The sequence below is a fragment of the Alosa pseudoharengus genome, unplaced genomic scaffold (genome assembly GCF_046254945.1).
Source record: "Alosa pseudoharengus isolate Yale_2024_CS ecotype anadromous, Long Island Sound unplaced genomic scaffold, YU_APseudo_1.1 YU_APseudo_1.1_scf_4, whole genome shotgun sequence".
NCBI lineage: Eukaryota > Metazoa > Chordata > Actinopteri > Clupeiformes > Clupeidae > Alosa > Alosa pseudoharengus.
In genome coordinates this window covers 20,086,507-20,103,958 of record NW_027468774.1, presented here as the reverse complement: position 1 = coordinate 20,103,958, position 17,452 = coordinate 20,086,507, and the positions used below count along the sequence as shown (strand labels likewise).

Here is a 17,452-nt window from a genome sequence, read left to right as displayed (position 1 = left end):
TTTCATGCACGCTCACGTAGAGGCACTGTTTATATTCTTGTGGTTACACAGGAAGGGTCCATGGTTGGCTTCCTTGTTAAATCTTCACATTTAATTCAGTTTTTTACAATTTAGTTCAACATTCTGTTTGGTCTCCCATTCTAAACTTGCTATTTATGCATAATTTATCCACTTCAGATGAGACCATACCATGACAGCAAAGACAAACTGAGAACACCTTTCCTCATTATGTTGTTTATTGTTTTTATCACAGGCAATAATAATAGTGCACTTTCATTTTTAATTATAATACAGACATTTTTCTCATTTTCATCATTATTATAATGCTTTTCCCCAATTGATGTCAATCTTTAATATGGAAAAAAAGTTTCTACTGTGCATGAGGGGGGAAGAGAGTATAATCTTACAATCTTAACTGGAATAGTCAATTATGTCGACAAGAATGAGAGTCAAGGTTCATAGCATGAGCACAGAGATGACTAAACAATCAAGGCAATGGGTTACAGTGCATACAGAAGCGCATACATGAGGATGTGAGGTATATAATGTATGGTGGGGGGGGGGGGGTGTTAAAGAAGTATAGAGTGAAAGTTGGAAAAAGAGGGGGAATGACAAACAGAGAAGTTTCACTGTGTGTATGTGGGGGATGGGGGATTACAGAGAGTGAAACCTGGGGAGGTGGTGGCGTGGTGAGTGTGTGTGTGGAGAGGGGGGGGGGGGGCGCTGGGGAATGACAGAGGAGTGGAACAAAAGGATAAGAATGTTGGACTTTAAAGACCAACTGACATTCCCCCCCCCCATCAGTCAAGATGTGAGCACAGAAAGTCCAGAAGGGTTGTAGTCATTTCCACTATGAACTGGGGTGTGTATGCGTGTGTCTGTGTCCACATGTGTGTGATTGTGTGTGTGTGTGTGTGTATAGGAATGAACCCTGGAGAAGATGAAAGCTTACAATCCCAATTGTGTTTTGTTGATGAAATGTGCTCCCACAGCCAATGTGATCCGGAGCTCCAGAAGCACGCGATTTGAAGCATGATTAAGGCGATGTCAGTGAGTTGTGGAACCAGCTCCCGCCAGCAGAGAGGACAGACGTGGATAGGCATGCAGTTTGGACATTCAGCACGCAGAGACCCAGGGCCTCAGCTCAGCTCTGACATGCAGGGATCCCACGGACAGACAACAAGGCTGAGCACCAGGAGTACCTTCTAGAAGGGCTGGTGAACAAAATATCAGGCTGAGTAGCAGCTGAGTGGTTGATGGCCCGGAGTGACGGGTTTTGACGGGGCCAAACGACAAAAGCCATAAACCAATCAGGTGGGTTGGCTACCGAGTACATTGCGTAATGGATGGCAGCAAAATATCCAGACTTAAGAAACAAAAGTTTAAATAAGTGTGGAAGTGACAAAGAGGAGAAGGGCACCGATGTGATCCTGTTTTTTTGCTATTTTAAGTGTTGATGCTGTCTGCTGTTACGAATGATGGAAGCAACTATGTACCCTGGATATCCTGTGCTTTAAGATGAGTTTGTCTGTTGAAGACAGGGTAGGAGATTTTCTCTGGACCAAACGTCTTAAACGTCTTCAGATCTGCAACTGAAGTTGTGTTTTGGGAGAGCACTGCTGAGGTGAGAGGGGTGTGGTTGGGTGGGGTCCTACTCAATTATTTTTTCATTATGTGTATACAGTGCCTTCCTGTTAAAATCCAGTTTTTATTCATTTCACTATTCTTTTCCTCGGCGAGACGACTGAAGCTGTTGCAGACCGTTCATCAACACTATCAGTGTATGTTTGTGTGTGTGTGAATACTGGTTGTGTTCAGTATGTGATCTGGTGTGATAAAGTTCAAAGCTTTGGGCTCTTCTCTTGATTAACATTCTGGAAGGAGGAGACATGTGTCTTACATCCATTTTCTCTTCTCCCTTTGTCTGTTCTCTTTAAGTCTTTTTTCCACTCATGGAAAGGGTTCTAGAAAGTTCCAAAGGATAAAATCCTTTCAATGTCATTGTTATCTCTTTTTTTTAAATTAAATTCAGCTCACTGATACCACAGAAGATGGTGAACACAAAAATATTTATAAGTGGTGGCTGGAAGGATGTTTGCAGCATTGATTTTTAAAAAATGTTTTAAAAGGAAACGAGGTCATTTTCCCCCATCATTCCATCAGGTCCTGCAAGAAGACTCCAGTAATCCAGCCAAGACAGGCATTTTGGGACAGCCATTTTGAAATATCTCATGTGTCTTTGAAGTCGTGCTCTTAATTGACAATTTCAACTAATTGTCTTTCTCACAATTGCCAGCAGTTTGTTACAGTATTCTCTCCCCTTCCAATAAGAAAAATAAATACATAAATTAAATACAAACAAAAATAATTTCAAAAATACATAAATAAATAAATCAAATCAATATTTCGAAAATAGCTTTTTTGTTTTGACATTCACTATATTGGCTTTTTTTGTCTCATTTCCCGGACAGCAAGCATGTCTCATCATTTTAAATCAAGAACAGAAGACAATGTAACAAAAAGTATTCAGAACTCTTTCTATTGTTGTGCCATCAATGCCCCATTCTCTTTTTGTCCCCTTCCCTCTTGGGCTAAGAACCATTCCTGCTTCCGTCCCCTCCCAGCCCCTGACCGCTTCCATGCATAGGACTTTCCCAGCAGCCCTAGTGCATCTGGGCTGGGAAGGAGCCGTTCAGGACCAGGATATGGGACTATCTCATCCCCATACAAACTTTGGACAGAAGGGGGGTGGGGGAGTAATGTCCATTTCTACACTTCTCTGTGTCTCATTTTCACAGAGGTCCGTGCAGATTGTGTAGTGTAAAAAGGACAAGACATTTCTGCGTTCAATTATTTGGTAATTTTGTCCTGTTCTGTTCAATTCTGGTCACTCTGGTGTGTCCACCAAGAGTTGAGAGGACCTTTTTTTTTTAATCTTCTTTTAAAAGGCAAAGTAGTTTAACATTTGATCGTTGTTGGGTGAGCTCACACAGATTGTGCCCCTGAAAAGGATACTTATGATTTAACTAGCTAAACCTCAGTCTGTGGCAAACTTTTAAGAATTTAGGTAGTGTTCTGCCTCTGCATTTTTGTAGCAGAAATTTTTCATTTTCTAAATCAGGCCCCTCTTCATGATTTCTTTTTGGTACTACTTCGTGTCAGTTTTTAATTTCACTTCAGGATGATCAGCAGGCTACTAATTTGGGTTATCTGACTGTCCCTGTGCCCCAGAAGACTTCATACATTCTCTCCTGGTTATGCACAACATAACTAACTCTGCTGCTTTTGCCCCGGCCTTCACGTATAGAACACATATATGTATACATACACCCACAAGCACACCCATACAGATATATACATATACATGAATCTTGACCATCAGGTGAGCTCTCTGAACAAACGCTTCATCTGATGTCTTCGGTGATGGATAAGGTAAAAAGTAGGCCTCCTGGTTATCAAAAAATGCATCATGTTCCTCCATGGTGCTTTTCTAGCCTCCGACTACTGCTGCTGTGGTGGACCTCACAGGTGACTGGTGGGTAAGGGCGGGGGAGTTTCTATGGGTCTGTGGCGGGCTTTTTTAGGGGGAAGGCTTTTTCTCTCAGGGGGGGTGTAGGGGTTGTATAGAGGGTGTGGGTAGCCGTCTGGCCCGAAGCCCTCAGGGCTGAGACTGGGTTCCGTTGGAGGAGAGCAGGCGGGTCTTGTCTTTGCTGGAGCCCCGGCGTTGCAGGCCTCCACTGTCCCGGTCGCCTCCTCCCTCCGAGCGGCGAGAGTTCTGACGGCTCAGGGAGCCGGGAGGATGAGAGGACAGCTGCCCGTTCTTCTCATCTGATGGGAAAAAAGCGGAAGAGAGGCGATCCATCGGTTGATAGATCAATATATAAATATAGATGGGTACTTTCTCTCAGCTGCACAACAAACATATAGATATTTATTTACCAATAATCAGTTTACCAGGCAGGAAGACAACCCAGGACGTAAACTATGAAGTTCTCATTTATTTCACTATGATGATATTATTTATTCCTTGATTCATTGATGCATTGCACTACAAGATGCCATACTTTCCATATGCCTGTTGTGTTGCCGCAACCGCTACCTTTCACAACAAACTTGCAAAGTAAGAAAGTCTATGTGTCTATCTGTCTATATGTGGTGTGTGTGTGTGATTGCGCGTGTGTGCATGCATTCATGCATGCGTGCATGTGAGAGAGAGAGAGCATCAGAAAGAGTCCATACCTGTAAGCTTGTGACACTCACCAGCAAGTGCCTGTACAGAAGGCTGATCATGAGTACTGAGCAACTGAGCTTGAATAGACTCTACCACCCGTTTAAACCTGCGACTAGGACCTGAGAACACAAATGTGTGCGCGCACACACACACACACACACACACACACAAACCATGCTTAGAATATACTCAAACTTTCATACCCTTTAAATTTGGATACATTTACAGTCAATCATTAATTTCTTACATGTTTTCAAAACAAACCATTTTGATCTGTACCTGATATAAGAGTGAAGGTGACACTGTAGATTCCCATGTCCCTTCTCTCCTCCTTCTCTTTTCCCCTGTCTCTCTCTCGCTCCCTCTCTCCTTCAGAGAAGGCAATGTCCACCTGGAATTTGACAGGCTTCTGGAAGACAGATGAACCTCCGGAGGACTTATATTCCGCCCGGAAACTGGTCTGAGAGATGACACTGTGACTGAGAGAGGGAATCTGACAGAGATAGACAGAGATGGAGACGGAGGCGTGGAAATGGGGAGGACATGATTGAAGGAGAAATGACATGAGAAATAGATATGGTTTGTTAATGGTAGTTTGACACACATAGGGAAGAGACAGATAGACGGACAGAGAAGATTTTCTGATTGATATTGATTGATTGAAATTCTTCAGATACAGCTTGTGTCGACACTGACATAAGACCAGCTGATTACAAGCCTTGTTTACTAATTACAAAGCAGAGGGCACATAATCACATAGCTTCCTTTAGCCTTAAGCATGACACTTGAGGGCCTTTGGCATCAATGACTACTTTCCTGTAACCCACAACAAAAAAAGTCAGAAAGACAGAAAAACTCTTACTGAGAGGAACGCGTGGACGATGTCTGCCTTTATTGAGCTCAGTGGTTTGTCTCTGATCACCACAAAGATTTGCTCCTCCTTCTCAATACTGATGAAGTTTCCAAACCAGGACTTCTTGGCCAGCCTGTACCAAGAGCACGCACACGCACACGCACACGCACACGCACACGCACACGCACACGCACACGCGCACACACACACACACACACACACACACACACACACACACACAGAGAGAGATCAATACTGCAGCTGAACAAGCAGGCAGTCAAAGGGACTAGGAAATGAAAGATAAAACAAGCTGCACACTAAAGACCAGGGAGGCTACAATTAGCATGGTATACAGGACAGCTAGATAGAAAGAAAATGTGATGATAAGATAAAGACTTGTTTCTTATAGAACAGTGACATAAGGCTAGATATTTCCCTCATAGAAATCAATAGAAATCTAGCTATGTGTTTTTTAATTGTGTCTGGGTCTTTTTTATTCAGGCTTATTCAGGCCGGTCAGCTGTTGTCTGTAAATGTCTGCAGTATGAGACAGCAATGCACTAGCTATTCAGGAGAACATGTTTTTTTATTTATTTAAATCTACTAAAACTAAAAACCAGTATAAACAGAGAACATTTTGAACTGCATACTTCAGGAAAATTCAGCTCTGGTTAAACTGGATCTTAATCTGTCTCTTCTGTCTGCAATTATAGATTGATGCCTTTGGCAACCTATGAAATTCTTACGCAATTGCATTTAAGGATGAATAGTATTTTGGACCCACCCCTTATAAGAGTAAAGAAATTAGCATTAAATGTCAATTGTTTCAATATCAATTGTAGGCACTTGTCATCTGCCCCCTCTCACTGTCAACTCAAAATCAGTTTTCAAAGGAGGTGAATGGGCAGTCAGATTATCATTTATCACACTCACTCTGGGCTTGACTCTGGCGTTAGGCTGGACATGTCCTCAGATGTAGGAACTAGAGAGAGAAACAAGGAAAGAAAGAAAGAAAGAAAGAAAGAAAGAAAGAAAGAAAGAAAGAAAGAAAGAGAGCGAGACAGCAAGAGAGGGTGGAGAGAGAGAAAAAGTGAAGTAAGATGAGGAAGGAAAGACAGACTGATGCAAGCAGGTCATCAGGGAGAACAGATTTTTGCCTCCAGCTAATGTGCATGTCACAGCATGTCTTCGCTGACGGAAAACTAAGCAAACATTTATGACCCACAAACTTGTCACTTGTGTAAGCTCCTATACCTTAACCCTGTTTAGCCTGTTTTATTGGTTTCCTTTGTATGACAATGAGCACTTGTGAAACCACTTAGTCACCTGCACCTAATATATACAAAAGAATTTAGGTCAATGGAGTGATTATGTCTCCACTGTGTACTTAGAAAAAGATCTAATTTTGATTGATAAGAAGATATATGCTATATTTTGATGCCATACAGATAGATTATGAATTAATCGATTTTTGTCTGCTCACTGGGTATTAAAGGCAAGACCTTGGTGTTGTTGGCACCTCATTGTCCAGATGAGCTACAAGAGCACTAGTGCTCTGTGCATCTCCAACATTCCCCTTAGCCACAACGGCGTTTTCTCACCTTGCAGCTTGCGTCGGTGGAAACGCGGTGAGCCCAGCAGGTTGTTCTTGAAGGAGTTGAGGCGCGTCCGCCAGTGGGCGGAGCTGCTGGCCGCCATCCCGCCACTTCCCCCAGGACTGGAGGGCGGGGTGAGGGACAGGGAGCCTCCGGCCACGCCGCCCCCACCCTCAGCGCGCGAGGACGAGGACGAGGATGAGGACGAGGGAGGGGTGGGAGGGGGGTGCCCGGGGTGGTGGACAGGGGTGCCGAGAGGGGTGGGGAGCGGGGAGCCCTGGGGGGTGACCTGTGACACATGGGCAGAGTTAGGATAGAGGCTCTTAGTTACCGACTTGATGGCGGAGGGCGTGGGGAAGACAAAAAAGCGAGGGATAGGGGAGAGGGGGGAGGGAGACGGCGAGGGCGAGCGGGGGGGGCCCTGGAGGGGGAGGGACGTGGATTGGAGGTGGGCCCGATCGGAGGGCGCCTTGGACGGCAGAGTCTGGGTTTTTTGGTCAGGCGCGCGTTTGGACCCCCGGGGAGTGGTGGCACTTCCTGCTTTGGGGTCTTTGGGCAGGGTGGTGGAAGCAGAGGTGACTTCGGACTGGCTGAAAGTGAACACGGGGCTCTGATGGAGCAGAAGAAAGAGGACAGAGGAGAGGAGAGGTGGGGAGATGGAGAGATGGAGAGAGCAATGGTCATGAAAGTTATGATTTATGGCGATTTATGACTAGCATTAGCAGACTCTACTGATATCTTCAACATGTGCTTTTTTTGTCATCTGTTTCATTTACTGTTAAAAACAGTTAAACCTGTCAATGAGGATGCTACAACTAGCAATCGAGCCATCTACCATTCTCTGTTCTTATTTTCTACAGACACGCCCTGCATACAGGGGGTATTGAAAAGAGTATACAGTGTTATATATGAGTTGGTTATATATGTGTATGTGTGTCACTACCTGTGTGTGTATTGAGGGGGTGGAAAGAAGAGTGAGAGAGAGAGATAGGGAAAGAGAGAGAGAGAGAGAGAGAGAGAGAGAGAGAGAGAGAGAGAGAGAGAGAGAGAAAGACAGTGAGACAGAGAGAGGTAGGAAGGGAGACAAAAGAGCATATGCATATACTGTATGTGGATGAGGGGTGTTGGGTGTTGTATTGACCTATATGTGTCATTGATTTTTAGTTCAAGTAGAAGGTCAGTGGTATGGGAAATGGAACAGTATGAGGGAGATGATTTTAGTATGATAAAGCACACTGAACTGAGGAGAGCTTCAACACCAAACACATTTCTGCCACAGATCAATTTAGTTACAACACTACATACATACTACACTCACTGTTTTCCTTCATAGATTGCCTTGCAGTTCTACACACTGAATGGGTAACATAAGACAGTATACATGTGTAAACCTTCACTTCCTAATTGCCAGTTCACAAGTGACAGTGGAAAGCATGTCATGTCAACTATCATTAGAGCAGGAGGACACTTTCAGTGTTTTGCCAAAAACAGTTTGCACATTTTGTCCACAGTGTTTATATAACATGGCATTTACAAACCAACCCTGGATTAGTTTGTCCTCCATGTGCATCAAAAGCTGGATACAGCCATAATGATGGATTTAATAATCTAGATTAGATTAGAGCTTCAATACAGGATCAGCATAGTACTGGCCCGGACCGGTACCGGTAGTTTAACTTGTGTGTGTGTGTATTTGTATGTGTGTATGGGCGTGTATGTATTGCATATAGCAGAATTGTAACTATAGAATATGTGGTTCTGCTTTTTTCGCAAGACTAAAGTTTTTGCTGGCACCAGGACTGGGGCGATGTGGTGTGTGAGTGGGAGTGGCTGGACGGGGGAACTCACCCTGGGGCTGCTGAGGGGGCTGGAGGAGAGGCCTGTGGAGGCGCCGCTCACCGAGCGCGACCTGCAGGACACGGACACAGGAATGAGCACAACCAACCAGGCAGGCCACAGGCAACACAGAGAATCAGTCCAGTTAGCGCACAAACCACAGATCCAGCCAACACAATAACAGTGTACTGTACTGTATGTCTGAGTGGGAAGGCATGTAGATGTATAGAGAGCAGGTTGATGTAGTGGTGGTTCATAAGACCCTGGGGGGAAGCGTGTGGGGGTGTGGTATGTGCAGTGACTGTGCTGGCTGTGTGCAGATGTGCCAGCATTTAGGAGGGTGGGGAGCTCTTCTGTGTGTGTGTGTGTGTGTGTGTGTGTGTGTGTGTGTGTGTGTGTGTGTGTGTGTGTATGTACGCACCTCTGACTGTGTGAGGATGTGTCCAGGGCTCGGCGTGGCGGTGTAGGTGAACCCTGTTCTGTCACACTCAGCACCTCCAGGCTCTTTCTTTCCGGCCGGCATCGGCCATGACGCGTCAGCATAGGCGAGTCCACGCGCTTCCGGGGAGGGTCTGCTGCAAAACAGACATGCACGCACGCACGCACGCACACACACACACACACACACACACACACACACACACACACACACACACACACACACACACACACACACACACACACACACACACACACACACACACACACACACACACACACACACACACACACACACACACACACACACACACACACACACACACACACACACACACACACACACACACACACACACACACACACACACACACAGAGGATGTGGTTCTATAGGGAACTATAGGCTATATGTGAGTGTACTGTATGTGTACATGCATGCATACACAAAAATGTATGTGCGTGGGTGTGTTTCTGTATTTGCGCAGACATGGCATGACTCACCAACATCATTTCTGGGTGGCAGGTTCTCGTCCTCATAGCTGGGGTAGCGCTCTTTTCTGTCCAGCAGCAGGTAATAGATCATCTTCTCCTGGTTTATTCTAACAGACAGGGAGGAATGTAAGAAGGAGAAAGACAGACAGACAGAGAGGAATATGAGAAAGAATGACAAACAGACAGGAAGGAATGGAAGAACCGCCTCCTGCCATCAAAGGAATCTCCCTTCAGCACAATTACCAATAACAGCTGTTGACAACCTTCAAGAGTTGCCTTGGCAACGACTGTGTCACATCTACTGTTTTAAAAATTACATCCATATATTCTGCTTCTGCCCAGTTGCTATCATTCATATTACAGAGATTCCTTGTTACTGGTAAGGCTTATCAACACACATATCAAGACAGGAATAATACAATTATTTCTTATCACTTGTCAGCACCGGGGACGATACTATCTGGGCAGTATTTACTGACGGTAGTCCTGACACAAGCCAGGCCGAGGGGGTGATGGGATACTCACTCCTCACACTGGAGGTCTCGGGCCAGTTTGGTGCGGTCCCTGAAGCAGCCCAAGGAGTGCATGCTGTCCAGCACGTCCGGGTCCAGCTCAGTGAGGGACAGGATCCGCCGCACACACACCCTCCTGGGAGGGGGCTGCTCTGGGGTGGGTTCGTTGCGGCCGCCCCTGAGGAACACAGGAGGACAGAGAGATGGGGGAGCGAGAGCGACGGTGAGAAGGTTAAAAGAATGAAAAGATCAAAAAAGATTTTGATAAGGATGGATTATAGGACTGGCTTTAAGGCAGGGATTACACTGGCCAGCGCCAAGCGGCAGGTTTTCTATTGTTCTCTATGGTTCGCCAGTGGAACGGTGGCAGCGCTAGCGTAATGCTAGCGTTGAACAAGCTGAGCGTTAAACTTGGGTCAACTTTCAAAGCGCAACGCAAGAGTATTCAACTGTCAGTTTAGGCAGACCGTTTGTGTTACTTAGGAACGAGAAAGAACTTATTATGGTCTGAGCATTGCATTACACTTACCACTGCCGCTGGGTTATTTCCAGTGTGATCCCCACCTAAAAGAGCAGTTGGATGCTGTTCAGAGAGGGGTTTTACTTACTGATACCAGGCGTGCTTCTGTATTGCTTCAAGCTGTTTAGGGAGCCATTAAAAAATAACAGAACTATCAGTCAAAAAGCAAAGAGCTCTAAGCGCATTACTATGAGTCAGGGATTCTACACAAAACATTGCTTAGAAGTCACATACCTTAAGAATTGCAAAAGATAAAATAACTACAAAAAAAGAAGTAGACTGAAACCTATGGCTCTTAGCAGCTAAGATACTGATGTGTGCATAAAAATGCTTATTGTTTACTATTATCTGCAAAAGCTCCTTTTAGAAACAGATACAAATGTCTCCAAATTTACAACAATGCCATTTTGCAAAAACTGTTTCACAGTTGAAGATTACAGTGAATTCTGTGCCCATTTGATTTATATTTCAGAATAAATAAAGAATCCAAATCCACACAATGTACAGATATACTGGGAATCACATTACTGTCAGTCTAGTGGCATATTTGTTTTTGTCAGTAAACCCAGTATAATGCACTTTTAAGTACTTACACCCTGGATTTATTGCTGTGTGCATATGGCTCAGATAAAGTTCCAAAAATATTTTCTCTGTGTACACAGTTATCACCAGGGACTTGACCTCAGTTGATGTGTGAGTAACTGGATGCCGGCACTGAATGTCTTGTAATTTATGAGGTAATGAAATCTGGGAATGTCTGCTTGAGCACTGCACCAGCAGGTAGTGACTCTCACCCAGAATGATTTCTTGTCCACTCGTGTTAATGACACGAAAATCTACACTCACATGGTGCAAATCTACACACACATGATGTTTTCACACCTGACTCATATACAATCTGTCTCTTTCTCTTTTTGTCACCCCACTGCTTTCTCATCTCTCTTTCCTCCTCTCTCCATCTTTCTCACCCCACCCCTCCCCTCTGCCTGGCAGACCTACCGAGAGCCTCTTCTCCGGGTCGACCTCGATCATGCCCTTGAGCAGTGCCTGGCAATCGGGCGGAATGAAGTGGGGCATATGGAACACCCCACTCTTCACCTTCTCCAGCAGCTGCCGCAGGTTGTCATGGTCGAACGGCAACGCACCCTGGAAACAGAGGTCAGCAAGGGTCGAGAGGAGACTGGGGTTAACTATTTGCAGGTCACATTAAGCAGAGCTAGGGAAACAGAGTGGACGTCACAATTCTGGGTTTTAATCACAAAACAGACACAATGAATCCTTTTCCTAATGACCAGATGTCATGACGTCAGGAGGAAGTGACAGTGTTTTTAAAAAAATATTTGAGTGAAGAATCGTGGTGTATTACCAATAACTTGGATAATTAGGTTTTTTGAACATAATAAGTGGCTGTCAGTTTGCCACTGAGCAAGCAAAAAAATCATCAAAACCTGATGGGTGACTGAGAGTGTATGGATACTGAAAGTTAACAACAACCTGAATGACATGCAGAGGACAGAAAGCAAACAGTGCAAAAGGGAGAAAGAGAGAGAAGAGAGAGATGGGTGGAAAGACAGAAGAGAAAGAAAGGGATGAACTGAAAAGAGAAAAAAGAATAGCTCACCACGAGCAGTGCGAACAGGATGACTCCACAGCTCCACACATCTGCTCTACGCCCGTCATATTTCTCACCCTGAAAACACAGCCGCCTATTGTTACGCATACACGCACAAAGCCACAAAGACAAGCACATACCAACCACACACACAGTTAGCTATAGGATGACCACACAGTCCAACACAACTACCCCTCCACAGACACACACAAACGGATTCAAACAGCAAAATGACGACAGCATGCCAAATTCTGCTTTAATCCCAAGATTTTCAAAGCTGTTTCCATATTGTCTTACTACTATTGTTTCCTAGTGGCACCACAGTACAGATACAAACAAACACACACACACACACACACACACACACACACACACACACACATGGACACAGACACACACTATGAAATATGAACACACACTCACTGAGGGACCATAAACACAAATATAAAAAAATGCATGCTAATGACACATGGAACATACAGGTGAAACTGCTACATGTTGCTGAGATATGACTTACCCTGATCACCTCTGGGCATGCATAGTGAGGGGATCTGAAAACATTTGAACACACAGAATTACAATGACATTTATCCACATCATACACACGCAATACATACATTATACATGTACTTGAACACACACACACGTACAGACACGTACAGACACAAGTATATTTATAGTCATGAATAGACAGAATCACAATACTCACCCACAGCTTGTCTCCAAGAGACTGTCTCCTACTTGTAGTGAGGCCATGCCAAAGTCAGCGATCCTGATGTTGTTCTTTTCATCCAGCAGCAGATTCTCTGGCTTTAAGTCTCTGTGACTGGAGGAGAGAGAGAGAGAAACAGAAAGACGAAGAAAGGGGAGGGTGTGGGGCATTGATTTTATGACTTGATGTGTTCCCTGTAATGTTTACTCAGCCAAACCAAGCAAATAAAATAAGTCAACATCTAAAACATAACAAACACATCATTATAACATATCCTCAGAGAAACATGCACAGAACCTGTTGTCATAGACACATACCATTTCTGTCTATCACACATGCACAACGATACACACGAAAGATACACCCTACATATCGGATCACACACACAAAGGCACACAGACATCACAATCACTCTCGCCATTGCTCTCTAAAAGGAGGCCTACCATATGGAGTGGCTGTGGCAGAAGTCCAGGGCCGAGATGATCTGTTTGAAAAACTTTCTGGCTTCTTTAGGGGTCAGTCGGCCCTTCTTCACCAAGTAGTCGAACAGCTCCCCACCCGACACATGCTCTAGCACCAAGTACCTAACAAACGGGAGGGGGGGTGGGGGCTGTCAGTTTGCCACTGATTGAATTTGTGCAGGAGACGTAAATACAGTCACATCTTATCACATCAGATGAGCACAGACAGAAGCTGTGGGCAGTTCTATGCAAAGAAATGTGAAACCGACTTTTGCAGACAAACACACATGGGCCGATAAACACACACAGAGAGAAACAGACTCACATACTTACAGATATTTGTTATTCTCATAGACATCATGCAGCTTCAGAACATGAGGGTGTTCTATTAGTTTGAGAATAGCTATCTCTCTCTCCACCTGGACAGAGAGAGTGAGAGAGAAGAGTGGAAAGAAGGGAAAGAGTGGAAAGAAAGCAGGAGATGTTAACCAGCATAGCTTCTGCTTGAGGAAAAGAGGAGAGTGCAGAGGTGGCAAGTGGTTGATGAGCATCTGCAGACAGAGCTGTATTATAAACACAGCAGCCGATAGCAATGCAAGAGGAAAAGAAGGGAAAGCTGCGGAGCTTCGTGGCTCAGATTTGGGGACAAATGCCTAGGTACTTCTTTAAACACTTAGTGTAATATCTTGATTTGGTCAGAAATATTCTATACTTTGTAGATGAATTTATCAATGGTATTTTCTTGTAGCTTTTCAGACCACAAGTTCAACAGAGAAAGCCACAACACAAAGAGATCAGCAAATGTCTGCTTTTCTTACCTTCATGAGAACCGACTCTGACAGCTTTTCCCTGTTCACAATCTTTATGGCCACCTTCTGCCCTGTGATGCAGTGTACTCCCAGCTTCACCAAGCCTGGAGGAGAGGAATGGGAGGGAGGGGCTTGAGAGCACTTTAAAGGCAGAGAGGAAATACAGGAAACCTCAGACAACAGAGAGAGAGAGAGAGAGAGAGAGGGAGAGAAAAAACAAAGGGCTTAATGCCCCCCTCCTGCCTCTCTCTCTCTTTCTCTCTCTCCCTTTATCTCGTCCCTTCTCGGCAGACAGTGACCCAATGGGATTGAAAAGGATATGTGAGTGAGTGATGACATCACCAATCAGGTTTATCCAGACCTGATCAAAACTAACATGTCATGAAACCCTATCCCTGACCAAAGCTTCAAAACGCTGAACACACCATCTCAGGAAACTGGTCTCAGAGATCTTGTGGCTTCTTTACTCATGGCCAACAGCCCAGTTTCAATAATAACATCCACTATATACATGTCACTTCAGATGAAAGAGAGTGCAGCACCTAGGCTTTATGTCCTGCCTGTGTGCAACATCATGGTCAGGACAGGACCAGTGGCCAGGTGGCTCACTCCACACCTGCTCTTAACTGACTCGAATTTCCTTGCACACGTATCGATTACCAGCTGACCAAAATATTCCAGCAAAATACATACATCACTCTGCTCCGCAAGCCGAGTGACACATTAGGGTTTAGTACAGCTACATAAAGTGAGAAATGGTCTAATATGGTTGAATATCTTCCCTATGGAAATATGCGAAACCACTATGCAGTTTCATACGGTTAAGAAACATACAAATAAAGCATATTCATTCACATTGTACACCAAAACAGAGCATCATATGAGTTGGCAAATATACCTCATGAAGTAAATGCTGTTGGGTCACTACCACCAATAATAGACAAACATCTCACCCATCAGTCGGCAATCGCCTACATATAATCCAGAAGCAAACAGTGTGACCTCTCCTAGGCTACAGTGTATTCCCTTCATAGGCAGGGATAGACTAATTCAGCATGGGACAACTGTAGGCTACCACATCAATACAATGGCAGCAGCATGCACAGGACAGAGAGACAGAGAGACAGAGAGAGAGAGAGAGAGAGAGAGAGAGAGAGAAGAAAAAGAATCATCGCACTGATTCGTTGATATGAGCATTGTTTTAATGACCGCAACAGATGACTAGGCTACTACTCATGCATAAAGTTAGGCTACATGCATGCTTTCGAATGGTCATGTAAACTGCTGTCCATCATTATGAACCATGGACAGTTAACGTAAGTAACATTAATGTTTCACAGCTTGACACATAAGAGCTCAGCAGGGCACTGACATCAGTGCTGATTCTTACCGGTCTGCCCTTTCCCCAGAGTCTTCTCCAGGCGGTAAGGCCCCACATACTGTGCCGGCTGACTCGACAACTCCTTGCTGGACATTTCTTCAAACGATTTGTTTCCGCGACCAGAACTCTATAAAAAATCAGAGTTTCTTCCAGGGGAGTCTGCTACGATGAGTCCTGTGCGCTGTGTAACCCCGCCGTAGCGACATTACAGACAGTAAGAGGGGCAAGGAATGGCCTACGCTTCGTGATGACAATAGTGTGGCCTACTCACAACCACTTTCCAATGATGCTCACTGCTAATGTAAATATTAACTAGATGTGTTCGCTGAACGCGTAGCCTGATACTGTTAATAGTCATAAACTATGATCTGAGATTAGGCATATGTCAACTAAAGAGACGTAGGCCTAGACCTATGTTATGAGTGCGCATCAAACTAATGAATCAAAGATCCATGATAAATTAGGGTAACAATATGAAACTATGTTCTGACAGTAGGAATATCGAGTTAGCAGAGATAACATAGCCTGTGTCTTTGACAAAAATACGCTGGAGACACATGAATGTTGATGTAGATACGAGTCTAGTAGGCTAGGTGTCATCGCAGATTCAAAGGCGCTGACAAAATTATGATTAGAGCCGAACATGTGGGCCAGCCCGTCCAGCGGTCTGACTGTCAGCTAGGCCTACACTTTGACACATTTTAGTCAAGTCAGTAAACACAACAATGTTGCAACAATAAAAGAAACTTAATTCCGTTGGAAATGAACGGGCTACAATATTCATTGAGATTTGCTTCTAGTTAGCTATCCGTAACAATTCGTTATTCTGCTGTTTGTTCAGTTGACTTCGCAATTTGAGTAATCGTATCGGCTATCTCCTCACATTCCCCGTCAAGTGAATATTAACCCATTTAAACCGCAGTGCTAAAATATGTCCAGTGTCTGGAGTATTACTTACTTTACCCCAGGCCTCACATCCGGAAATATAGAGAAAAGAGAGCCACCCTGTGCGAAAACGCTCTGGTAGGACACCGCTATCCACCAGCACCCGGTCCAAATACAGCCCCAATGCGTTTTCAAGAGAAGGCAAGGGCTAAATAGTGTTTTTCTTGCACCACTCGAAGGCCTGGACGTTTAATGCGATACATCGCTGTTCTAGAAAATGCAAGCATATTTAGCTGGCGTAGAATCCTCCGCCTCTCATCCTCCCTCCCTCGGCGAGCAGATCACAGCATCTTCTCCTGCCGTCGTCGCAGCTGCAGCCCGTCGCGCAGCCGTGCGTTGTCCTTGCGCCTTAAGACGTATCCCTGAAAAAAGTATCGCCTTCACAACACTTGCTTCGTGACGACCGACTCCAGTACCCCACCTTCTATCATACACCCCGCTCCCTATCTCGTTCTCCCCTTGCTTCTCTTGATTCGATACGGGCAGCATCAGCATCCGGGGTTCACTCGGCCTGCGCTCTCCATCGTCTCCTCCCTTCCCTTTTCTCCCAGAACACCCCCTCTCTTCGCCCCACCCAACTACACCACTCTCTTCTGCACAGATGCTCCACCGAATGGTGCCTTAAGTGAACCAAAGGCTGGATGAAAAACATGGCTAAGATATTAGAATATAGGTCTGCAAAATGTAATATTACCTTGCAAAACGACCAAAGTCTGAAACGAGTAATTTGTTATGGTTCTTTCCGTTTTCAAATAAATAGGGTAGACTATCTCAAACGTTATGACAATAGGCCTATATTCTTTATTCGATGTATGCTTTATTATGACATTTACAGTGATGCCTACAGATGTATTTTTTTTACAGTGCTTCCATTCGTTTCTGTGAGGAGACTGAACATTCCATCAAGGATAATACCTCATCTGTACACACGGTGGCAGTAGATTATTTTGTTGTAAGCAACAACTGAAAGAACCCCAAACATTCTTGATTAACATGAATGAGCAATATCTCCCTTAAGCAACACGTTACATTGTGCACATATACTTGTACTCTTT

The 17,452-nt window shown here is 44.6% G+C and overlaps 1 protein-coding gene across 1 annotated transcript; it reads right to left on the bottom strand.

Annotated features, from left to right (window-relative positions):
• Nucleotides 1-721: 721 nt before the first annotated feature.
• On the bottom strand, nt 722-16,621 carry brsk1b (BR serine/threonine kinase 1b). The gene is made up of 20 exons (XM_076265217.1): nt 15,462-16,621; nt 14,081-14,175; nt 13,596-13,681; nt 13,245-13,385; nt 12,799-12,915; nt 12,607-12,640; nt 12,099-12,167; nt 11,477-11,623; nt 10,566-10,597; nt 9,971-10,135; nt 9,455-9,552; nt 8,937-9,087; nt 8,516-8,588; nt 6,874-6,968; nt 6,686-6,771; nt 6,018-6,066; nt 5,094-5,217; nt 4,511-4,724; nt 4,240-4,350; nt 722-3,828 (listed from the first exon to the last, which is right to left on the bottom strand). Exons 1-20 carry the CDS (start codon nt 15,544-15,546, stop codon nt 3,659-3,661), a joined length of 2,142 nt encoding a protein of 713 aa, XP_076121332.1. The 5' UTR covers nt 15,547-16,621; the 3' UTR covers nt 722-3,658.
• Nucleotides 16,622-17,452: the final 831 nt, after the last annotated feature.

Excerpts from the sequence above, each read along its gene's own strand:
- brsk1b (XM_076265217.1), bottom strand. The coding sequence starts at position 15,546 with ATGTCCAGCAAGGAGTTGTCGAGTCAGCCGGCACAGTATGTGGGGCCT. Across the intron at positions 12,168-12,606 it reads CATGCCCAGAGGTGATCAGG|GGTGAGAAATATGACGGGCG; the intron begins GTAAGTCATATC and ends CTGTGTTTTCAG. Across the intron at positions 6,067-6,685 it reads CCACCGACGCAAGCTGCAAG|TTCCTACATCTGAGGACATG; the intron begins GTGAGAAAACGC and ends TTCTCTCTCTAG.